This window comes from Podarcis muralis, chromosome 4 (assembly GCF_964188315.1).
Source record: "Podarcis muralis chromosome 4, rPodMur119.hap1.1, whole genome shotgun sequence".
NCBI lineage: Eukaryota > Metazoa > Chordata > Lepidosauria > Squamata > Lacertidae > Podarcis > Podarcis muralis.
Window position 1 is genome coordinate 64,979,422 of NC_135658.1, and position 25,959 is coordinate 65,005,380.

Sequence of the window (25,959 nt, forward strand, 5' to 3'; positions counted from 1 at the left end):
CAACTTCATTGCTTTACAATGAAACCAAATGTGCCGCATGCTGCTTTGCATCAATGAGTTTAGTGGGTTATTTCCACAGGAATAACTTGAGTGATATGCTGGATATATTGTGTGTATAGCCCTTCCTGTTGCTTTTCATAGTGTGGTATAACCCTTGCAAAAAAAATCCTCAGCATACTTATAACTTGAGTTTGTAACATCAGAAATGGTATGAGAAAGCAATAAAGAAATATGCCCATTCTGAATCATTCTGTGAATGTCCAGGTTCATCACAAGAAAAGGCCTTAAGAAAAAATGGCAAAGCAGAACCACTGAAATATCTGTCTCCAAGGAAGAAAGTAGAAAGCAATTCACCTCTTTTTTTCTTTGTTAAAAAACCCTGTTTGCATTAAGAAAAAAATAACTGGAATTTTACAAACTTTATTTTTAGTAGTACAGAGAAGCTTTACAAAGATATGTGCAATTCACTAACTGCTGCCATGAATATCCCTGCAAAATGGAAATGGTCATTCAATACACTATTTTGGGGCAGAAACGTCCATGCTGAAATTTGAATGCACAATGGTGCCAGAATGTCAGCTCCTTTCAGCCTTAGGTGAAGTGTTACATATGAGCCATCACTGAAAACTGATAATGGAAGATACTTTAAATTCTAATCTCAGCTTTTAGCTCCCTGATTCATTTCTAAAACATTTCATTTCTGTCTAATTACAGAATTTAATGATAAACTGTAAAGGTTTCAAGCCAATCCAGCTAGGCTTGAGTGATAAATCTTCCGGCTTGCAAATCTTTATGCACTAAGCAGTAGTGTATTAACCCTAAAAAATAGACCCTCTATAAAAAACTGAAGGCTGCTTTTGCTGAGCATCAAAACAGCAGTGAATTACAGTAAATTTATTAGAACATATGGTTAATTTAAAAAACGCAGGGAGATTGTATCTTTAGTCAACTGACACAACAGCCCAATAAACAGCTAAATCCAGTCAAAGTTAAGCACTTCAAACCCCATTGATTTCAATGGGATTTAGGCCTGCACTTAACTCCCTTATTTAATCAGCAGGACTAAAGTGATTATATTTGAATGAAGTGTGTCCAAAGATTATTGTTTTACTTTCTAAACATCAGCTAATAATCAACATATTTTGATAAAACAAGAACATTAGATCTGTGCTCATAAAAATAGTGGAAGCTGAATTTATAGTCAAATCTTGACAGACCTATGCCAGGTCAAATAACCTTGTTTAAAAATTACATGCATTTCCTACTGGTCTGCCTACAGAATACAGGGTGTTTTTTTTATTGTTCAAGCATATTAAAGCTTCTAGAGTTTTCTTACTGCTGTCAAGCAGTTGCTGTGTATTATTTCCTTATGAAAAAATTGCAACACCTTTATAAAAAGGGAAATATATGCATTTGTATATAAATAACTCTATATATTTTATTGGTATTAACATAATGCAATACCATACATGGACCTGACAGAAATAAAACATTTCAAAATACATCTTAAAATTCTCTGTCCATAATTAGTATGAAATATCAAGAGTTTAGCATTGACATTACAGTACACCCTTAGCCAAAAATAGAAAGAAAACCCACACCCAATCACAGAGATACAGGCAAAAAATGATTCATAGGAGACCCAAAACATAATGATAGACAATATCTGAATCTACTTAGGGAGACATTCCATCGAAATCTTGGCCCCTCCAAATTGCCTCCTAGGGATCCTGAAGGATTTACAGAGAATACCTTATGTCTATGCTGCAAGGCAACATCACTCACATTTAAATCCTAGAAGGTAAGGAGAAATTGAAGATTTCTATCTGCAGTTTGAAACACACCAAAGTGAGGCATTATATTAACTGTCATAAAATCAGTATTTGTGCACCATCAGATAAATCATTAATAAACTGCTTAACAAACTCTGTTGCAATCCTAAGCACACTTACTTGAAAACAAGGATTAAGCTACACATGACAGTATTTAAACCCAGGTCTGCTTCAATCACATATTAAGTGTGGAGTAGGGATGTGATTTTTAGGCCAACTGAACCTTCCACATGTACACTGCTAATAACCACCTTAAAGCCTCTCCCCAGTCCTTTTCTTCTCCACATTGAGCTCAATTCTGGAATTGGAGCTCAGCTTAGAATAAAATGTCCCGTGGGGCAAACTGCAGGAAGATACAGCACATGGAGGAAAGGGTCACCAGTCCCCAAAGGCATACAACCTTTGCTTTAAAAAAGGAATCTGTTCACATCCTTTGTGGACATTTTTGGTAGAGATGTGGATTTAAATAAATGGTTCTGCTACCATCATGTGTAGTTTGAGCCTAAATCCCACTGAAATTAATAGGATTTGCTCCTAAGTAAACACAGTTAGAATTCGGCTTTAGGTCTTGCAACAGTCTGTGCACACTTGGACTTGACAGAATACATTGAATGAGTATTATACAGCAAGTTATCTTCCTTCACTACTGTGAAATACACTAGGAATGGTATTAGCTTTTGCCACTTTGGATGAATGGAAGTAAGTGAAGTTTTCAAAATATTTTCAAAATATGATTTTATAGTTACCACAGCTGATCCCTCTTTCCTTCCTTGAAGACTGCAGAACACACCTGAGTATCATCATAGCCCTTCCCCTGCCATCACCCTTTCCCCCTTCTGTTTCTCCCAAGTTGGTGAGCAGTATTTTCTGCAACTGTATTCCATGTAGCCTGGGTCTGATATTGTGCCTAATCCCTCTGTAGAAAGGATGCATTCTTCAAAATAAAAGCAATAGATCTGGCAACAGGTTTGCCCTTTGTAAGACTTTCCTGGAGGCCCCTTACCCAGGCATTTGGTTGTCTATGTTTTAAAGTCAGTTCTTTCTTAAAAACATCAGTTATTCAAGAAGAATTGATTGGCTTTCAGAATGCAGGACATTAGAGGTTGCTTGCAAGAGGCTGAAGATGAGTCTCCGTCGTGCCAATTCTCTCCGATCTAAATTCTCTAACCAATAGTTTATCAATCTCTGAGTCCAATCGGTTCAGTGCCAAGAGAAGTGGATCCGAGTTGGCATGGGGAGGTTCTATCAACTCTCGCAGTGCTTTAGCCTAATACGATAAAGCAGTGATACAATATGGTGAAAGAACTGTGATGGGCTGTTATTACTATATCATATTAGAATTGCATTAGTAATACAATCATGCAATCTTGATAAAGAGAGAAAGCATATATGGCAAGATTTTCATATGATGTTAGCTCCACAGTGCTCTTTTTTTATTTGCATGCATACATGCGCAAGAAAAAAAAACCCCATCGTACTTATTCTGATATCAGACTTTAGAAGTCTCGGTCTCTGATGAAAGAAAGAAAATTAGTAGGATGCAGTTCTAGATTTTTCAATTTAAATTAAAATGGTGTCAGTAATTATAAAATCAAACTAAACAAAAATGATAAGCAACATATATTTATTTTTAATCTAATTATCAACTAGGATTTTCCTATTTAATATGCATTACAAAAATTACGTACTAAGAAAATGGGAAACATTGATTTAGACTGAAAAACCTAACCTTCTCAACATGTTTGTGTTTTTGTTTTAAAAAAACACACACACCTATTAATTTCTGTAATAAACAAATGATACTGAAAATCGAAGTCTTGTTTATGTTCACACCTTCATCAGCATATCCAGTATGATTGTTCTAATTAAAATCAACATGAATGTTTAAAAAATCTTCATACTTGATGAGTCCTATGCCTGCTTGAGTTGGCACGCTTATGTAAAAGTTTAAAGGAACACTAAGTACATCCTAGAAACACACATACATTCATATACGTATATAAGATGCATCTATCTATCCATCCACATGCATATGACTGTAATTTAATCAACAGATATGGGAGCTCATATATACATAGAGCCTACCCACAAGCTGCCCTCCCTGATAAGGTAGGGTTTGTATCTAATTAACAAAAAATTAGGTTACTGTAGATTGTGGTTACAAGAATCTGATTCCCCCTTTTAATTTTGATTAATTAATAAGTTAAAATGCCAATTACGATGGACAGACCATGGCTGTTGAGCCATAAAGGGGGGGGGGGTTATTGGGTTGTTGCTTTTATTTTGATTATATATTTTGTGATTTTATATTCTGATTTAGTTCTGTGAACCGCCCTGAGATCTCCAGGCATAGGGTAGTATATAAATTCAATAAAATAATAAAATAAAAACAAGCACCTTTCAGTTAAGTCTGAACAGAACTTAGAGCTTTTACTTACTCCTAAGTAAATCGGGTTAGAGAAATTCAGCCTAAGCCCAGATCCAACCCTATGTCTCTCTATTCACTCTATATTCACACGATTCCTAACTGTACAAAATTTTTATCATGTCCCTCTTGTGAAACCACTGGGAAAGGTTTGACTTAGCTTGTGATTTAAGTTTGCTCCTCATTAACGATAAAAGCTGCAGAGGAGCAAAGTGGCTGTGAGTCTTCACTCTGGGAGTTTGCACATTTGTGCAATCCTGGAAAGCCATAGTTTGGCTTACTGTGTCATGTGAAGCAGATCACAGTTCTTATATGCTTGGCAAATCATCTGCAGTTCTCAGCGTTATCTGTAAAACAAATGAACTCTAAAGCCTCAAAACAACTTTGCTATTATATCAAGAGCCCAGTGTACTTCCATCTCATTTCAAATTTCCTGATTTATATTAAATATAGGTATCAAAGAAAAGCCTTCAATAGAGAAAAGGATTCCAGGCATTCCATTCTTTTTGCAAAATATAAGAATGCTTAGGGTGCCAATTTTATATTGGTTAATTGTGTCACCTTCAGGTTCCAAATAAAAACTTTTCCAATATGTTATCAAAGATCTGCAATCTAGCCTGGGAGATGGCCCTTTCCTCTCACTAGGGTCAGTGTAGGCCTGTCCTTTCACACAGCCCCATCAATCTGAAGCAGCTACAGCAATGAACCATCAGGGGGGAAACTTTTAAGCAAACCCTGGTGCCAACTTTGGTCCCCTTGCTACTCTAGCAACACCATCTAGAGCCCTGACAATTTCAGCCATTCCACCAAGCACATCTTCTAACCTGAGGTATGCTGTCCTCTGCCAATAATTCCCTTTCACCATTTACACAAGCCAAAACATCATGCTTTATGCAAGAGAATAAAGGCATACAAAATCAGACATAAATTTATGCGCAGGGTCGCAAACAACAAGTGATAAAAATAAAAATAGATAAAAAACTATTCCTATACAGGTTCAGATTGGTTACACTTGCTAATAGGAAGCATTTCAGTTTTCCAGGACATTCTGTAACAAAGTCACCAAACTCCCAGGAAAAAAGGTTAAAAATTTCAACATGAGGCTGCTGGATTAGAATTCACTAGCACATTTTACATAGTGGAAGTTGGCATATATATATATATGTCCTAGCTCACCAAAGAAACTGATTATCCCTGTTGATCTGGCTATGCCATTCATCACCTAGGCACTAATCAGAGAAGCAGGTCATTAAATTCTGTGTTCATATGTACTCTGCATGGTGCTGATACACCTGCTGCTATCATCTCTTGCATTGCCTGTCACTCTTTTTTTCCAATACTTTGGAAATAACATTTGGCTCCCCTACTTCTGAACTCTCTCTCTGTTTCTCTGTCTCTGTCTGTCTGTCTGTCTGTCTGTCTGTCTGTCTGTCTGTCTGTCTGTCTCTCTCTCTCTCTCTCTCTCTCTCTCTCTCTCTCTCTGTGTGTGTGTGTGTGTGTGCACATACACATACTGTAAGTACTCAATTAAGTGACCATGCCTGTGGCAAAGTGGGTCTAGCTCACAAAAGCTTGTGCCACAGTGCATTAGTCTACCATAAAAACATGGCTACCCTTCAGAAATTTGTATTGCAACAATTTCCCTGCCTTAGGGTCCACCCACACTTCACAAAAGTTTGTGTTTTATCCATTGCAGATTTGTCTCACCTCAAGTTTAGTCTGGGGTTCTAGGTCCCCACCGATGCATTTTACACTGATCTTTTTAACTGTGAATTCCTTGAAACATGTCCATTACACTGTTCCACTTTTCTCCTTGTCCCCACCCTTTTCTCTGTCCCTGCATCACAGCAGAGCCACACATCAGGGGCGGAGGAAGGGGGGCGGTCTGCTTCCGGTGTCACCACTGAGGGGGCGGTGACAAAATGGCGGGCGGCACTCACCATGGGGCCTGCAGGCTCCGCATCGCCCCAAACAGTCCGCCTGCTATTGGCACTGGAAAGGGAAGTTGCTTGCAATGCGATGAGCACAAAAGGCAGACACATTTTTAAAAAGCGTGGGGCAGAGAACCAGAGGTGCACAGAAGGGGTGGAGGTGAAAGAGGACCACCCAAACAATGCACCACAAGGGAAAGTGCACATTTTTCTGTTCAGGAGCTAAAAAAAGGATCAGATCAGAAGGGGAACAAATTTCTATTCAGGTTTTAAGAGGTTTTGCATTTGTTCCAATAAAGGTCGGGGTATAAATGGAAAGCTTTCAGATCAGTACTATTGATCCTATGCAAATTCTAATAAGTGCAGGACAACTGGAAATGTGGACAGGCCCTTAATGTTTTTGCTATTCAAAAACTCCAAGAATCAGAAACAGGATATGTCAAATAAGCGCCTGTTAGAACCAATTCAATACATCTTCTCTGAAGTTTATTTTGTTCAGGGGCCAAACACAGCAGAGAATTATTAGAGCAACAACTGGTTCCTTGTCAGATGACGAAAGCAAAGTATTTGAAGAATGATGCTAGGATTGCTGGTCTTGATTACAGCAAAGGTTAAGCAAGGTAAATACTGTCAGAATCTTGACGAATCTTGTGTCACATGAAAGACTAACAAATTTATTATGGCGTCAACTTATGTTGACCAGTTCGCATAATAAATTTTTGCCTCAGTATTTCAAACCCTGGTTTGATCTAGCTTCAGAAGGCCTCAAATGACACTATGTGAGAGTGGAGATGCAGGACTCAGGGTCAATGGTTGAAAGCCTAGTAACAATGACTTCTCATATGTGCTGATACGGTTTCTTGGACTGTGATGGACCAGGTATCTCAGGCTACACAGGTGGTATTGGTATGAGGCAGTCAATATATATATATGAGGGAAAAGGATAATGAGAGCAATGAGTCTAGTGAGACATTCCCTGGTAGGGCCAGCAGACTTTGAAAGGTGAGTAGTACAAATCCCTTTTTACCTGTAACAAACACTGCTTTAGGAACACAACACTGCTTCAGGAACACAACACACAGAGGGGAGGAAGGAGAAAACACAGCACCTGCATAGGGGGCTACACAGAACATATGCAACACTCCTGGGACACAGGTTCAAAATCTACCAACTGCAAGGAAGACTCTTATGCCTAACAGCCAGGAAAGAGGGCCAAGACAAGAAACAAGGGCAGTCTCAGGCACACACAGTGAAAGCAGCAGCCTCCACTGAGCCACAGTAGGTCACTTTGGTATGGACCAGGGAAGTCACTTCGGTGCTGCTAACGCAGCAGTTTGACTTCACCCCCAGAGACAGACAAATGCCAACAACTGACAGTTAAAATGATGGTTTCTTATTTGTTCATTCTGTTTGCATCAGTAAATTCAGAACCCATTCAACAGAATTTCAAACAGATAAAATGTTACTGCTTTCAGATTTTGATGAGAATTACATTTGTGCTAGTGTTCTTACATAAGCATGACTATATTAAATATTCTACAAGCCACTGATTTCAGTCCTTTTATTGCTGTGTAAACTGGAAAGAAAACTCTGATTTCAGCCTATTAGGAAAGCATCTGGGCACTAAACACATAATATGCTGTACTCACCAGTGTAATTAGAGAAAATCAGAACTATACAGGGATTTCATTAGGACGCTGGCTCTTATTACAGAAGTCAAGTGATGCAAATGCTATGAGATCTCTAGTGCATTACAGCTTTGCTTAAAGATAGAAACAACCAACAGCTTTGCTATCGTTTCAGTCTTTCCATATGTGAACATGAATGGGTTTGTTATTTTTTAATGTGAAACTCTTCTAGTTGCATAACCAAGTAAATAAACAAAGGAACAGAAAAGCAAAACAAACAAACTAGGGAACCCACTGTATTCTTATTTTTGTAAATCTGTTCATTGTGGCAAAAAAGAACCTTTTGTGCTTTATTCTATAAACACAATTCTTCTCATAATTGTAATTCTGAGGCTCCTGAACCTTCTAAAACCTTGTTCTTTCTCTCAAGCTTTCTCTGCTTGATCTGCCTCCATTTGCCTCTTCCATGTCATGTACAATCTTAAACTGTGGGGGAAGTCTATGATGATTGATGTTATGAAAATTCTGCACATGGCTTAGCAACTTTGTAGGCACTTAACAACAATCATTTTGCACCTTCTGCGGTCCATTTCCCCCATTTCAAGTGCCACTTTCCTTCCTCTGATACCTTCTCTCTAATCAACTGCCTATTTGGTGCTTTCTGCAAGCTAGGTGCCCAGTATAGGCAAGAACCAGAGCCCTCTCTATTTGACCGGTGCATGAGAGAAGCTCATCCAGACATCCTTTGGGCGTTAAAGTTCCGTATCTAAGTGTGTGTGTGTGTGTGTGTGTGTGTGTGTGAGTTCTGGCACTTTCCCTGGTACAACAGTGTTTCAACGCTGAATTGGAGCAAAAAGCAATTGGGTTTTCAGTGGATAGTCACGTACTGTGATTCAGAGGTAAAATGAAGGTTTTTCCTGGGACAAACAAAAAACACTCAAGACACAGAGCTTTGAAGCACGATGCAAAAGGAAGTCTGTACAAACTCTATATAGTTAATCTTAATCTTAAATCAAAAGACTAGCTCCTTGAAAACATGTTTGGCATCAGAAGTTTCCTAATCCTGCCTGAAGGCCTTTTAAAATACACCATGCTGACAGCTATTCAACTCCTAAGGTTTGGGACTGATTAGACAATGCCTCCCATATGCTACATCAATATAAGTATCTGTTAAATCTAAATATAAGATATTATTATTTTATTTATTATTACTCTATATCCCATTCATTCTCAGGGAGCTGAAAGTGGCCTACATACCCACCTCCCCATTTTATCCTCACAGAAACCCTGTGAGCTAAGTTAGGCTGAGAAGTGTGACTGGCCCAAGGTCACCTGGTGAGCTTCACAAATGAGTGTGGATTTGAACTCTGGTCTCCCAGGTCCCAATCCAGCACGCTAATCCCTACACCAGTAACCTGATTGTTTTAAAATAAAAAAGGAAGAGCATTTAGTTAGCACAGTGCTACCACAGCAAATAATTCAGAATTCAGAGTGTGCGTGCCAGAATCTGAACAATCCCACTTTAAGCTGCTGATCTCAGATCTCAATTGTGTGGGTAGATACCCGTCGCCTTGGTGATGAGAAAGTCTGTGGGAAGGACAGGAAGGAGAATATTTCATAGCTCACTGCAGAAACTGGCAGGGTGAAGTGTTGCCTCTGAATTCGGCAATGATAAAGCCTGAAACCCATCAACTGCTGCTACCTAATCACAAGTTGCCACAGCAACATAGATAGGAAACAAGGGATGCTTTTCATAATAACATTAAGGGATGAAAATGCTCAAACTTGAGTATTGGTGTGCCCAAAAAAACAACAACAAAATATCTACCTTCCCGAACTTCATTTCTTGCACCTAGGTCACTTTAGAGAAAATAGCTTTGATGCGATGGACAGATATCAACACTACGTGCTGAATCTATTATGTGCCAAATTTTGAATCACAACTGAATATGAATTGCAAGAATATATTTCTTTGATGACAAAGATGATAACCATGAAGCACTGTTTGCTTGCACAAAACTCAGGGTAGGGGGGTGGGATTGCAGTGAATTTTCCTGATTCATTTCCTGCCCCCAAGTAATCATGGTAAATTTAACAGATTACGATTCATGGAAGTTCTGAAACTATTTCAGAAGTGTGAGTGAGGCAGGTAACAACCAAGGAAAGAGGCTTTTCTATAGCAGAATCTGCTCCCTAGAGAAGTTCACCTGTACTACATTTTAGCTGGCAGGTTAAGACCTTAATTTTATTTCCCTATGCTTGCAGCAGTGACTGGTTTATCTGTCAATAACTTTTATATGGCCTGTGCTACTTGCTGTTTTATCTGGTATGTTTCTTCAAAGACTAAGCCGTGTTCTGGTAGCCCTACTTTGGCCACCTGAATAAGACCCTTTTGCATCCTTTTGATACTATGCACGGGTAATATCCCCTTTGTTAATATTAAAAGGAGAGGAATGTTTATATTGAAGGTGTGTCCTCCCTCCCAAACTTGGTAAGTTAGAACTAGCACCTTGAACATATTTCAGATGCTAATAAGCAGCCAGTGCAGTTACTGAAAAAAGCTAACTGACTATGTCCTTGTTACCCTATCACTGTTAGGAGGCATGGCTATGACTTCTATCCAGTTCTAAATTCTGAACATTCATCAAAGGCGGGGCCATATATTTGTTTTTAAATCTTAATAACCCACCTTTCTTCCATCATGGTACTCAAGGTGGCATAAAGGTGGTTCCCAAGTGGTCGCTGTTCCAGACAATGATCAGGCCTGCTTAGCTTAAGCAAGGTAGTGGCCTCATGTACCTTCACACAATACAATGAGACTAAATAAAATATATTAAGTTATGATTTTCAAAATAAATCAGATGGAAGGTTTTTATAGGGAAAAACCTTTAGCTATGTTTCTATTTTATCACCGAGGCTCTGAAATGGCCAATCCTCAAAGTTAGAAAAAAAAAGTGAATAGCTTGAAAGGCCCCTTTCACTCTATGAAGGGCTGCTGATACAAATTCCAATGCAGTTAACCAAAAAAATTCATTGGCACTATTGCCCCAGAAATTAGTAGCAAAGCTCACTCCAGGGGCATTCCAGTGTACCTTATCAAAAGGGAAGGCTAAACCCTAGATTGTTCAATCAATTTTCATGAAGCTAGTCAAGCACTGCTTCCAAATACTGCTTAAATACAGAGATTGATGCACCTGGATCTGTGAAAAAGGTAAGTGCAGCTTGTTATTATTATTATTATTTATTGAATTTATATACCGCCCTACACCCGGAGGTCTCAGTGCGGTTCACAGAATATCATCATTATGCTACTGATGTTGCACTTAATCGAGTGTCAATCTCTTGAGAGGTTCCATATACACATGAAATAGTATATATGAAATCTATAGGGGATAACTATCACAGAATGTCTCCACAGCCATGCTCTAGTCCAGTGTTATTTCTCTCCACCTTATTTAAATTGTGCCTCTTCTCCTGCAAAACGTTTCCTACCTACATGCTATATCGCACAGATGGGTGGATATCTCAAGCTGTCAGTGTTCTTGCTTGCTTACATTAAACCTACAAAAAGGAATGCTTGCCTCTCACAAGTATATCCCTAGTTTTAATCATACAAAGCCAGGACATATACCAGCTCCAATTATAATTTGCTGTTATAGAATACATATAGCCTGTGCACTTTGTAAGCATCATGCTTGCCAGCAAAGACTTAAATGTCTCTAACCTTGTCTGTATCTTAATTTCAAAAGCTTATTGATTCACTAATCCTTATGGCATTAACTTTAACACTTGATATTGATGATTTAAAAATAGCTCTTCTTGCTTCACTACTTCACTGATACTGCTGTCAAAAATGTAAGATTTGGTTTTGTGACAGCTTTCCTAGGACAGCTGGGAGCTGTTCAGAAGCTCATCAAAATATATTCGATGTTTCTGTGAGCTACATACTAAAATAGTGCTATAGCTCCATGCAAAATTGGTGAAAGCAGTTCATCATTTTCATACCCTCCAACATTTCAAAGAGGAAAGGAGAAACATTATTGTTTATGAGTACCTAGACTGGGCCAAAAACAGGCCCAGGGGAAGTTATAACAATGGTGAGTTGTGAGGTGTAATCTACCAGGTTATACAAACACAAAGGGCATAAGAGACAGGGAATTAATTGTGTGACTGAAACATTTTAAAATGTTAATAGCGGCTGCAGAGCCCCTAATCCTATTGAAGATCATAGCACAAAGGGAGGGGGTTAACCCTGTTCGTTTACACCATGGTTTCAATTAAAATTGGTCCCCCAAAGCTGCTTGACTCCACTGGCAGCGTGGAGTGGTACCAATGGGAATTAAGTAAGCAAACTTAGCTATTAAAAGTACCAAAAATATGTTGGCTTTGAATGCAAAATGCCACTCTTTTCAAAAAAGAAATTTATTCATCTCTGAAAAAACTGATGGAGACATACCCTGGCAGAGTGTACTCATTAAATAATGTTTTTGACAGACTAAGGAAGGAGACGTTGAGCAGAAGCCCTAAATTAGTAGTGAAGATACTGCAGGCTGATCACCTCTGAAGATATAATGTTTTCATAAACCTAATTCTGAATTCAACAGCAACTTAGAGTAAACATACTGCTTTTCATTTTATTAGGTCAGTAATTCCCACACTGTGTGCAAAGAAACTTCAGTGTGCTCTGAGAACCAAATTAAATCAATTCAAGTTCCCCCTGAACTCAAAATACCCACTTAGTGAAGAGACAGTTCACTGCATCTATGCATAATTCGTATGCCCAGATTCAGGAACTTGTGCAGAATCAAGGAGGGATGGTCTCCTCTGAGGGTGGGTAATTCTTTCTCTTACTGCTAAGGCTACAATCCTATTCACATTTAATGGAAGAGCCATTAACACAGTGGGAGCTGCTTCTGAATAGACATGCATGTGATGGTGCTGCAAAAGTAGTAAGAGTTTCAAAGTGGCATAGGTACACTTTCAATTCAGAAAGGAGTGTGCTGAAATATGGCATATGACATATGGTACACATACAGCAAGCACTGTCCGTAAGATTTATAGACTCTTATAATAAATGCATACCTTCCTATGGACCTGCATTGAGCTAGCACATACGCTTTGCTCTGTTGTTTAATAAAATAATATTATTATTAGTTAGGAACAGATGTCAAGCTTTCATTGAGTTTCTAAGTTAAAAAGGAAACTTTGCATTTCAACAAGAGGCACCACAAATGTTTAAGTTGCTGAAAGGTGATGGACAAAGCAATCCCAACTGGGAACAGAGAGCTGCAGTGTGGCAAAGTTACCACCATATTCAAGTCCTTGTTGGCTTTTCGTCATACTTCAGCATATGGCTAATATAGATAGCAGAGAATATAGGACATACTACAGCAGGCATGGAGGCTGAATGCAGTCCTCCTGTGTGGCCCTTGGCTTTCTCCCTAGATCACTCCTTGTACTGTGATATGGTATGTTCATTGCAAGGGTGGAGTCAGGTGTGTGTAGAAACCTCTTAGATATGAGAGAATCACATTCATTGCTCCTCCTACATTTGTCTTCATCATTGCACTTTTTCCTTTTCACTTCAGGACATGGGAATGTAACCCTCTGGCTGAAAAATGCTCCTCAACCCTCTACATAAGGTATTCACAAAATGAGAAGTAACATACAGTTCTTTCAACTAGAAGACTGTTTCTTTGTACAGAACTTCGTACTAGAAGAGCATATTCATTACCAATCATAGTTGTCAACTTTCAGATTTGAAAATAAGGGACCAGCAGCCTCGAAAATAAGGGATCAGCAGCCTCACCTGTCCCGGGGACAGTCTACGGGATATCTAACAATCCGGGATAGCAGCGGGAAACAGTGCTGGAATAAGGGAATTTCCCACACAAAAAAGCGAAGGTTGACAGCTATGTTACCAATGTATCAAAACACTTAACTCCCAAAATGAAAATATTTATGCTTTAAAAAAAAAGTCTGTATTTTAGCCAGATATTATCTCAGAGGAAAGGTGTCTTGCTTCAAAACACTTTAGATAGCAACTTTTTCAGATGAATATAGTAATTACATAAGGCTGTAGCTGAAACACAAAAGAGTAACATGGTTTAAGTGACACAAAGAATGTCATACAAAGCTTGTTTCTGCAACCACTACTGAAAGAATATGCTTCAGGGAATGAAGCAAGTTCTTCATTTAGTTATTGTAAGACTGGGAGGAAATCAATAATAGAAAACAACAGAGGAATTCATAATGAAAAACACCACTAAGGAATAAATTACAACAAATCTACTATGGTATCTCTAATATAAAAAAAAGAATGCTCAAAGAGGAGTTGTCTTTTCATTGCAAGCAAAAATGAAGAAAAACAAAACAAAGAACTGGCAATGTATTTTTTCCATAATTTTTATTAAAAGTTTTTCATCATACAATAAAATAAATCAACAACAAACTAATCTATATAAGAAGAGAAAACGAAAAAGGAAGAGTTAAGTAAATACAAAGGTATCTTAATCCTTGATTCACACAGAAGGGGATGGACCTTCCCAGCTCTCACTTGGGAGCATCCCTTTCTTCTCCCAGCCTCCCACCCTGGGAGATCTTCCCCTGCCTGACTCTCACATGGGGTCCTTCACCAGCCAGCCATCACCTTCATGTGTATACAATCCCTTCGGTGACCCAGAGTATAGGACACCAAAAACAAAACAAAAAAAACAAAGCAAGAAGAAACAGAAGGGAAAAAAGCAAGAAGATAAAAATAATAAGCGGCTGAAAAAAGAAAATAAAGGAAAAGAGAAATAAAAAGGGCTTCTATTTCTCCATCTGTCAGTTTTATATATATAAATATTATTCAAAATATTCACTCCAGAAAGGTATCCAGCTTTTCCTCCTTCTGCTAGGCAATATTATCCCAGGCTTCAGATCCAGACATCTCAAGTCCATTCCTTTTCCCTTCCTTACACAAACTCTAAAAGAGGTTCTCCAATTATTATCATTGGTAAATGTCAAGAATAGTCTTCCTCCTGTCCAGCACAATAACTTTACCTTCAATGTTGAGAAGCAATAAATCCTTCATCTTTATTCATACAGGAGTCTCCTTCCTGTAATCTAGAGTTATTCATTCATTAATTCACACCCAGTTCCATATCTTCCAATTTCCTGTTCGTTGTGGTTTTCCATCCTGATTTATATAAAAAAAAACAGTACTTCCATTTTCTCTTCTTCCATTCCACTCTCCTATTCTGGCAGTCATTTATCAATATTATTTTCCAAAGGTTCAGTGTCTTCTTTAACCTCATCTTTCACTGGTCTATTTTCATTCACCCTTTTAGCCATCTCAGCTCTGATCTCAAATTTTAATTGCTCATCCAGTAATCGCTGCATGATGCCAACAGTCAATGGGGTGTCCAACAGTGTTTTTGCCATACTGAGTGTTCTTGGTATTATTAATAACTCACTCTCCACCTTAAAGTCTTACTGTCTCTGCCTTAACAGCTTGACTCTCCCATCTCCTTATCTCCAGACAGCATTCTTTTCCCACAGAGGCATAAATAAAACTAGTTTCAGTTTGCAGTCAGTACTTTCATCAAAGGGATGGAAGGTTAAGAATAAAATAAAAATTTCTAACAGTTGGAATGCTTCTTAGCCACTTAAAATCTTTCTTAGTCGTAAACTATTAAAACATTCTTTCTGTTTTGCTTTCATTCAGGCTTTCAATGATCATCTCTTCGTAAGTCAGTTCACATTCCAGATGCAAATTTCAACAAGCGGAGAGATCACTTCAGTTATAATTTATAACAGTCTCAAAAGTAATTAAAGAAAGGGAGGTTTTGCCCACTTTATGCCCTCAGGACTGACCCTCAGGACTATTATGTTGTGTTTGGACACGATTGAAATTCCTCTGTTCTAGGCCACTCTCTTCTCAGAGAGAATGTAATAACCAAGATTTATGCCTTTCGCAATCATTAATCACCACATAATTATCTCTGTCGACAGACTGTTGACAAGCGATATCTAGTCCGCCATTTTCCTCTCCAGAAGTCAAAAGAGCTAACAATGTACTGATAAATATTTTGCCTAATTTAAATCAGTTTAAATCAAACCCCTACCTTGCTTGCCTTTTTGGCCTTCTAACCACATGCATCCACACTGTCAACAGCACATAGGCCCCATGTCAACAATAATCAAATTGGAGTATCAGAAATAGTGATGAAACTGGATTAGAAGTGAAACCAAATTTATAATGAAAGAAAATTTGGGGAATCAATTTAAGTGACTAACCTTTGAAAGCAGCAAAAGCAGTAACAAAGACTGACGAACTGGGAAGAAAACCTGGTCAATTTATCCCCCCTGGGAGTGGACCCAAAGTGACGCTTATTGGTCAGTTGGGTCTGCCTCCTGGGTAACTCCAGCCCATGCCTGCCCACCATTGGCCAATCTGCGAGCAGGCTGGAATCCACCCGGACAATGCTCCCAGGTTGCAGACAAGGCTGTGGCCAGGCCACAATGCCACCTGACAGTGGAAGGATTTGTATTGGAGCTTTAAATGTAACCAAGCATAAAATACATATTTTATACAGTTCATTTTTAGACTTTTATTTCTTATGTTTGGTTCTGTTAAGAATACAGGAGTGATCATGTCAGGTTATACTGGGTACATTTTTTTAAACAAATGAATGACTTATAAAAAAACATGTTGGCTGTTATAGAACAGAAAGTTCTTTCCCAGTTGTAGTATACTTTCAACTACTCAACAGAACTTACTCATATTTCTAAAGTGATACATCACTTGTCATTTTTTATAGTTTTGAACATCCAAGATGCCACTGGATACATGTGCATTTATTACACTGAAGAGTTCCAGAGGGAGAAATATAACATGTTAATGGTCCTTCTGCCTGCCTGCCAGGGAAGATTCAAAGAACTAACAAAGTAGCCAGAACATCAACTATACTTAATAGATTCTGTCTGGTGCAGACAACTCAAGTGATCTACATTATATCATTTCGAAGTCTATCCTACCCAGCAAGCCCTTGGGAAAAAACACAGCAACTTAGGTTTACACAGTGGCAGCTAAACCAAAGGATGTTCAACACTGCTTTATTCTTCCCAGATAAAAAAGGAACCACAATAAAAATGCTGTAAGTATAAATTATATAATCTATATAAAAAGTAGGATGTATGGTACTTGTTCTTTCCCTTCTTTTTTTGGTGATCACTCGTAGCTGAGTAAGATTGTCTTCCATGAACACCATCTTAACAGTGAGTCCGAAGTGATGGTGGAGGTCAATTCTGGATCCACGCATTCTTCCACAGGTGGGAGAGAGGTTTCCAGGTGAGAGTTGATCTTGGTGGGGGGTTGTCAAACGTGCCTTTCTCTTAGCTTGTTTCTCCTTTTCACCCTGAGTTCATGCTCCTTCAAAGTCTATGACACCTTTGGTAAAGGCTGTTCTCCAGTTGGAATGCTCGCAGGCCAGTGTTTCCCAGTTATCAGTGCTTATGGTACTTGTATACCAGGATCCATTTTTAGGCATATAGTAAGCCATGCAACATCTACCATTTCAAGTTAAAATGTAGCTTCTTTAATTGGTACACATGAGTTGCATGTCTCATTTGATTGTTCTAAGTCACTTTGTAAGAGCCACTGTATAATTTAATCTTCAGGTACACTTATGTTTGCCAGAGTGTTTATCATGCATACAGTGCAAAGCATGTAGAAGTATGATTGGTGCAGACTGTTATCCTTATTAGCATAAAGTTATTCACTATTACTATAGTGGTATGACCACTTTGGTCTTATTTTGTACACTGTTCTGATATCTAAATGAAGAGGGTGTTAAAAAAATTATTAATGAATTAACTAATAAATAATTTTAATGGCTTCAGCTCCTTCAACACACAGCTCCAAAAACATGTTGGATATGAGCCAGGAAACTAGAAAATTGTGTATTCTGATGTAAGTCCTCAATTGTTCAGGGAAATACATCTCTCATTGACCTTTTAAGCTTTCACTGTGGCAGATAGAAACACACTGTTATTCTGCTCAGAATGTTAAACAGTTAAGGCAAAATTTATGGCCAGTTTCAGCACTTGCATTAAGTATTTTCCACCAGTGCTATGTGCTTTCTTCTCTGTAGCATTGCCTTTCTTAACCTAGTAGATGGAATATACACAGCAAAAATAGTTTTCTCTCTTCACATTCTACAAAATGAGAGATGGCTGAAGAAGGTCTGAATGAAATTAAAGAAATTATGAGAGGATCTTCAAAACCCTCTGAGATGAAGGAATCTATTTTACGCTACTTCAAAAATTTGTATGTTGTACCAGAAAACAGTATCTTGCATCTTCTAGCATATTACTAGTATGGCTCACAGTATGGCTTCTCAGCACAGGAAGAATAATTTTATATAAACACATATATAAGGCTCAGAGTTTACTTCTCTTCCTGTACTCCTCAATCAACTTCCCCTTATGACTTATTTTTTAAAAAAATATTGCCAGTCAGGGCAATGAAGAAAATAGCAGTGAAAGCTGTGAAGTGGCAACTATTGTTCACCAGGTTTTGCTTCATAAATGTTAAGTATGCAATGTTCCCAGTAAACCATTTAACATTTTGAAAAAGTATTGCTATCTACACTTATCACTTTTTTTCTTTTCTAGTGCCTTTAACAGTATCTTAAGATGCAGAAATTAAGCAGGACAAGTTTTTAAACCACATCTCTCTATGTCAGGAAAAATTCCAGCCACTTTTGTAATGTGAGGCTGCAGTTAATGACAAAGTAGAGCAGTAAAATATGTGACATGTACATATACTGTAAAATAAAGTGCCAATAATATGAGCAGAATACTGATAACCATAGTAACAAGAAACTTGAGTTTTGGCTTGTATGCTCAGTAGCTATTATGCTTATATTTTATACCCATTCGTCTACTGGGTTTTCAGTATGCAGTAGAAAATGGTGCAGTGAACAATCTTTCATTGCATGTTGCCTTTTTAAATCAGCATCTATCTATGTTGGAATTTAGGCCAGCCTAATTGTACAAGAAATCCATAACAGCAACAAAGGAGAAACTAGGACCTATCTAGGACAAAATATTGTAGTCAAATCTAACGGGGGGAGGATGACTTTACCCTAGCAATGGAATACTATTCTTAAGATGCAATCAGAAGCCTCTGTTGCCTTGTGGGCTACTAGCTGGCTGGAGCCACGAGACGCTGCAGAGGAAGGGTGCTCTGCTGTCATTCCCACTAAAGCGACACTTCTGAAACACTGATACAGAACTCACACCTGGACCCGAGGCTGCCTGCTAAAGCCATGTTTAAAGAGGCTGGTATTCCACTCTCACCACTCTCCACCAAAGAGCCAGAAGAAAAAAGTGGGGTAGAGAAGAGGCTAGACAAAGAGGAGGCAAAGGGGTTGATTTTAATTTTTTTTTAGTGTGTTTTTTTAAGGAGAGAATAGAGAAAATGTGAACCAGCAAGCCACAAAGGGGAGAAAATAAGCCAAATGCAAGCAGGGCAAAAGGCAGAAAGACAGACTGAAAAGTCATACAAAGAAAGAAAAATATTGTCTCAGCAGAGGAGAGATGGGAGTTTAATGGCAGCCTGACTGCTTTCGATGAAGGCAGGAGCAAACTGAATTAGGAAAGCTACCTACTCCCTAACTTAAACTATCAGGATTAGAGCCTTCCAGGATGCAAGAGCCCTAGGACTAGAAATAAATATTTCATATTCACCATCAAAGGTTTTCTTTCCAAAGTTTGAGGAACAACACAAACACACTTATCACAAAACAAGAAATTCATGCCTGTGAAAGAAACTAGCATCCAAGACAGAAGCGCACTAGTATAGGCAAAATACCCCTCCATGGGAAAAAACCAAAAAATAATGATAATAAACATGAAAAATAACTGTGCTGCAAATAAAGCTGTTCTAAAATTTGATTTATCAAGTTAGCATGCATAAAAAGTTATTTTTGTGTCAAAAGCTAATTATTTCTACTATGTACAGAAAAAGGTATGATTAAAAGTCATATTCACAATTAAACAATTTCCCTTTTCTGCATGCAACTTATTTCTAATCAATTTTAAATATAATTTGTGCTTACTTTCATCTTCTTGGTTTTCTGGTGCAATTTGCCTTCCCTCTTCTTCCTCTTCTTGCTCTTTCTGTGGCAATTCTTCCTGATGGCTGGAGGCACTGACAGAGAGTGTGTGGCAGCAATGGTTGAACCCACTATCCCGGGGCAGAGTATAACTGCGGGGCTTGCCCCCATTCCCATTTAGGGCTTGCATTTTCTCACCCTCCACTAAAGGGAAAGGGCCATAGTGATCCTGCAGGTGGCACTTTTGAGTAGGAAGAGTTGACTGCCGCCTGTGTTCTGGAGAGATAACAGCTGAGTCAGAGAAAACAGAGTCCTCAAGTGGTAGAGTCTGAAGGTAGTGCAACCCTGAGCTTGTCAGTGGAGTCTCTATTAAATCCTGCCAAGAACGTCGCTGGCTGGCTGTTTTGCGGATGGGAGATTCAGTAGTACTCCCAACTGGTTCCTGACGGAATTCCTCGTGTGAAGATTGGGACTGGGAAGTTTCAGTGGAAGAGAGTCGGCTATGCTTTGGTTCCACAAAAGGGCTTGCGCAGCTCATCTGCAACATGAATATAGATTCTGGTTTCAGATCAATTATGAAGATAGCTGAATGTTTGCAATATTCAAAGGCCATTACGTACTACAGCTAGCAAGGATATAGGTTTTATTATTAACTTATGTATTTTCCCAACTCCTAGTTCATAAAAGGATATTTCAAAGAAAAACCCCTGAAATCTATCTACAAAACCATAATCGTTAGAAAAAGAACTATCAGAAAGAGAATAGAGTATTCCAGCCAAAAAGGCCCAATACATCATATATAGCCACCCAATTAATTTTAGGAGGATAATCTGAAGCACAAATTTATTTGAGTACAATCATTATTTGGCTTTGTTGCACTATATTCCTTGCCATTCTGTGTTTCATATTGGGTATAAACATCAATATTTAGAAGTGATTGTTTGTTGCTTTATGCTCCTGCACATACACCAGACAAACATTTTGAATAAGAGTTGTATTTGCTTCTATCTAGCTTCAAATCGTTCAGTCAAAATCCCAAGGTTCAAAACGGTAAAGAAATAGTGTATGCGACATCTGTTTGTATAAACACCTAGGAGATGTATCTCGCAATACTTGTAAGTCAAATAACTACAAGGTCTTTTTACCACTCCAGTCTTTGGGCCCAGCTCTGATATTCTCCCAACTGTTATTACAATGAAGCTAGCTATTTAATATACTTAAGGATCCCTTGATTCCACAGTTAATAGAGTTGCTGTTTTATGATAAAGTCACCCTCATAATGCATTTGAAAGGCAAGGTTAATCTAAATAATAATGGCAATATTCAGAAAACAGTGTGTTACCAAACTAAGTGATTCAAATAATGGTTCAGTTACAGCTAACAGTACTAAAATCTGATTTTAGGCGAAACCCTGCAGATCACGGGAGAATAGGGAAAAACTTGCTCCTAAGAAGTTATGAAAATGCAGTCACTGACATTTACAGAATGCCATAAGAATTTATGAATAGCCTTTATAGAATAATCCAGAGAACTCCATATGTGTTTTGTGTCAGTTTCATGGGATCTACTGTGGCATACAAAAATCTGGAGTGTCAGTCCCTACACTACAAATTATATGAATGTCAGAATTAAATGGTGGTTTTATTTCAGTTTGAAAAACCAGAAACCAGAAGCTGTCACAAATATTACCTATGTATCTTCTACCAGGATCTTGTTGAAAGCTCTTCCAAAAATGAACAGAGGGGTAAAATGCTGAGTAGTCACCTTGACTACTTTTTAGATAAAGACTGCCTGGGTTAGCTACTTGGTTTGTGCACCATTGAATAATTTCTCTATCCCTGTTGCATTTTGAGACAAATCTATTGTTCCAAAGTGATGAAATACATAGTCCCTACTCATGAATCAATTGCTAGAAAGATGCTCTTGGTCTTCCACACAGATGATCAGGATCAGGTTGCAAGGTGAGATCTGGGAAAGACCTGGCAATGAGGCAATATACAGGAAGAAAAAGCAGCTGTGGAGAAGTCATGTGGCCCTTCCCTTTTGTAAGGTCAGGTAAGCACTGGATAGAGGGAATAAGAAATCACTTTTCCAAAGTGCTCCTGGGGTGATCCAAATAAGTCTTCTTTGTCTCTAGCTGCAAGATTTATTAACATGCCTTGAGTCTTGCTGAAACAACCAGCAGCAGTCACCCAAAGCATAACACTTTTGGTAGACTGCAGAAAGGAGTATGAGATTTTTTGAGGCAGGCAGTGCAGTGGGAGGGTGTTAAGCAGAAGCTTTGAGATTAACCATTCATCAACTTTACCTTCCAACTGTGTGTTATAGCACCCCTGACACCTTCACAAACTGAATGGTGTAGCGGTAGTGGGATGAAACTGAGACTGTAGCTGAGGAAATGCCTTGCTACTCATATTGGCATTCATGCACAGTGCAGTCATTCAGTCAGGACACAGTTGGCAAAAACACAAAAGATAGCTTGCAAAAAATCTCTTTGCTGGATATGGAAATTCTAATGTAAGATCAAAGATGACTTCATGTGATTTCAGTTATGCCTCTTGAAACAACGCTATTCTGTGACTCCTTTAGCATAGTTGAAAATAAAAAGAAAATCAGCTAGGCAAAGTCAGAGCTTCAAAGCTAGCATGGGAAAATATGACTTATTTTATAGAATCATAGAGTTGGAAGGGACTCCAAGCGTCATCTAGCCGTCCCCCTGCAATGCAAGAAACTCAACTAAAGCATCCATTACAGATAGTCATTGAACTTCTATTTAAAAACCTCCAATGAAGGAGAGTTGCCACTTTTTGTGGGAGCCTATTCCACTGCCAAACAGCTCTACCTGTCAGAAAGTTTCTCCTGGTGTTTCATTGGAATTTCCTTTCTTGTAACTTGAAGCCATTGGTTCGGGTCCTATTTTCTGGGGCTGAAAAAAGCAAGCTTGCTCCATCTTCCATATGACAACTCTTTAGATATCTGAATGTGGCTATCATATCTCCTCTCAGTCTCCTCTTTACCAGGCATTTTCCTTTTTGAAAATGACACAATCACATCCAGACTTCCCAAATGAACTTAGCATTTCTTTGGATGATCTAGTATGTTCTTCTGGCGCTTGAACTAGCTTCAAAAACTAAAGTTCTTAAGGAAACATTTAAAAATATGCAGCCTGCTTCCTATAGACCTCAAAAGAATATAGCTGAAATTGGGAAGAGGATTTTAAGAGAATCTGGAAAAATAGGTTTCCTATGGTATGGAAAAAAATTCACCTCTATCTACTGGAGAGTTTACTCAAATGCATCTATCATACAAGCTTATTGTTTGCTCTCCTTACATCAGCATTACTTCACATCTGATGGCATATTAAGGATACCCTTTAATATCTGGCCATTTGCACAATTATGTATTAATATTTTGTATGGTCTACTTGTTTTGTAATAGAAAAGTCTATTTTTTAATACACAAAGAACTTGAAAGGAAGCACAGAATCTATTCTTATCTGAAGGAGGATAAGCTTTTGTGAGAAACTTAGTTCATGTTGGTTAAAGTAGGAATGCTGCCAGTATTTTACCTTGGCTTAGCTTCAATTTATAATTGCAATGTACATATTTAAATTTGTTCCTCGAAGGATAGTCTAATAAAGACCCTATTTCTTAACAAATCTTTTTAATAAAGCAGCTGTTCTACTATTTTAACTGTTTTAATGAGAACTGGAAGATGTTTTTAAATGTAAGATCCTGCAAAAGTATAAATAAAGATCCTATATACCAGTCATGATTGTTGTTCTATGCAGTGGTTCAGGGTATTTATTCTTACATTATATTTTGATACAGGACCAAAAAACTGAATATATACAAACATAATTCCCCTGACATCAAGCATTTATACAGGATACTTCCAACATCATTCACCCCAAAGTGCAAACTCAGTTGAAATGGATGAAGGTTGCGTAAGAGCTACTACCCAAAAAGTATTTCTGTATTCTCACTCTGGGTCAATGGCAGCTAGTTATTTCAAATGAACACTTACCGAAGGAGGTCGTGGGTATGTGTCGTATGGTGGAGGTGGGCTGTCTTGTTTGGGTGTTGATGGTGTGTCTACTTCTTCCTTATCACTTTCACTCCAGTAATCTAAACAATACAAATTAAAACAACAACAACAACAACAACAACAACAACAACCCTGTATTATTGCAGAAATCAAGTTCTTCAAAATTCATGTGTCATAATCAGAAAAGGGGAGCAATGGAAGATATATGTTAATGTGGATTTTAAGAGCCATCCTCATAATTCATTCTAATGAATAAAAGCAGGCCTTCAAGGGTTCTAATACAACCATCCTAGAGCTGTGTTGTAATAATCCCTTTATAAAAGTTCTACAGGACTGCTATTTGAGAATAAAACAGTGGTGGAGAAATAAGTATGTTTTGTCACCATCACTGGCATAGAGTAGGCACTATGATGATCCGTACTTGTGTTCTCTGTACACAATTGTCTCTATGCTTGTTCCATGGGTCTTGGCATCCTGGTAAAGCAAAGAGCCAGCCAAGCACAACAAATGAGAGATGTTCTGGTCAGTTTTCAAGGGCAGTCCCACACAGAACACATTGCAATAAACAAACACTAAGGTCACTAGAGCATGAGTTACTGGTGGCAATCTATCTTGGTCCATGAATGACCATAGCTGCCAAACCAGCCATAGATGGAAATATGCACTCCTTGCCATTGAAGCCACCTTAGCTGACAGGATTGTTCCTTCTGGGATACATAGCTAGGATAGAATCCTTCCAGTTTAATCACCCACTGAGATCCCAGTTACAGTGGTACCTTGGGTTAAGTACTTAATTTGTTCTGGAGGTCCGTTCTTAACCTTAAACTGTTCTTAACCTGAAGCACCACTTTAGCTAATGGGGCCTCCTGCTGCCGCCGCACCGCTGGAGCACGATTTCTGTTCTCATCCTGAAGCAAAGTTCTTAACCCAAGGTACTATTCTGGTGTAGCGGAGTCTGTAACCTGAAGCCTATGTAACCTGAGGTATCACTGTATATATGACACACCAGTCCTGTCATGTATAATTGTTAATGGCAATGAATTGCCCTGCAATTAAAAGGAACACCAGCAGGCTGCAGGGCAGTCTGACAGGTCAACCCCAAATCTTCTGATTAGAGGAACAACCACTCCAGACAGGAGACAGTATTTTACATTGGCTTAGCTTCAATTTATAATTGCAATGTACAGATATAAAAAAGTTCTGAAAATGCTTTTTAAAAAGCTTTTTAAAAATATGTGAATTTTCCATAAGGCTCACCATTGCCAACTAGTGTCATATTGTATATTGCACTTAAAACACACTTAAAACATTTTATTTGCAGCTGTACGGCTGAATCCTCAGTTATCTCACTCCCTTTCCTCACAGTGCTATCTACTAAACAAAATGACACTGTTTTATTACACCTCTCTTTATCTCTGTATCATTTGCTAAGCACACTTTGGCCTACTAAAGAATTAGAAAAAATAAAAATGTAATCAGCCTTTAGTGACTTTCCAAAGTTAAATATATAAAATCAATATGCTTTAAGGAAAAAACCTGATCCATCAATCATCAGCACATATATAACAGGTCCTTTTTTGTAGTCAAACATGCCCTGAATATTTTTTAAAGTTCCTATGTGTTTGAATAAAGTACTGCATAAGAACAACAGTTGCGGTAACCGAGGGAATATTCTTAAATAAGAAAATAAGGGTTCTGCAATAAGGCACAGAATACATATCCTTTAAGTAGGGAGGTTAAGTGAAGCAAACAAAATAATTATACCATACCTTGCTCTTGTTTGATCCTCTCTCTTTCTGCATAACCAGCAGCAAGCATATTAATTCTGTTTAACCACCTGTAATAATATTTTAAATGTATCACTGACAATGCTTTAACAAGTTACATGACTTTGTATGTGGTCTTTTATTCGAATATTTACAGCTTCTTGACAAGATAAGGCAGCAAGACCTATGTTTCATTCAGCTGTCTTGTTAGATGGAATTTTCTTGT

At 38.2% G+C, this 25,959-nt stretch overlaps 1 protein-coding gene across 10 annotated transcripts in view; it reads right to left on the minus strand.

The window, feature by feature from the left end:
• The window catches only part of CNKSR2 (connector enhancer of kinase suppressor of Ras 2), a 131,268-nt gene that overhangs the window by 10,374 nt on the left and 94,935 nt on the right, over positions 1 to 25,959 (minus strand). For 7 of the 10 annotated variants that reach the window (XR_013392625.1, XM_028727518.2, XM_077927419.1 and 4 more), the window contains 3 exons: positions 25,737 to 25,804; positions 23,947 to 24,047; positions 19,924 to 20,458 (listed from right to left, as the gene is read on the minus strand). Coding sequence is in view for 8 of the 10 variants with exons in the window: in XM_028727518.2 (XP_028583351.2) it covers positions 19,924 to 20,458; positions 23,947 to 24,047; positions 25,737 to 25,804 (704 nt within the window). In the remaining 2 variants the exon portion in view is untranslated. Of the gene's footprint in view, positions 1 to 473; positions 3,100 to 3,516; positions 4,605 to 19,923; positions 20,459 to 23,946; positions 24,048 to 25,736; positions 25,805 to 25,959 lie in introns of those variants that run through there. The other 3 variants (XR_013392626.1, XM_077927424.1, XM_077927423.1) reach the window with 3 other exon arrangements.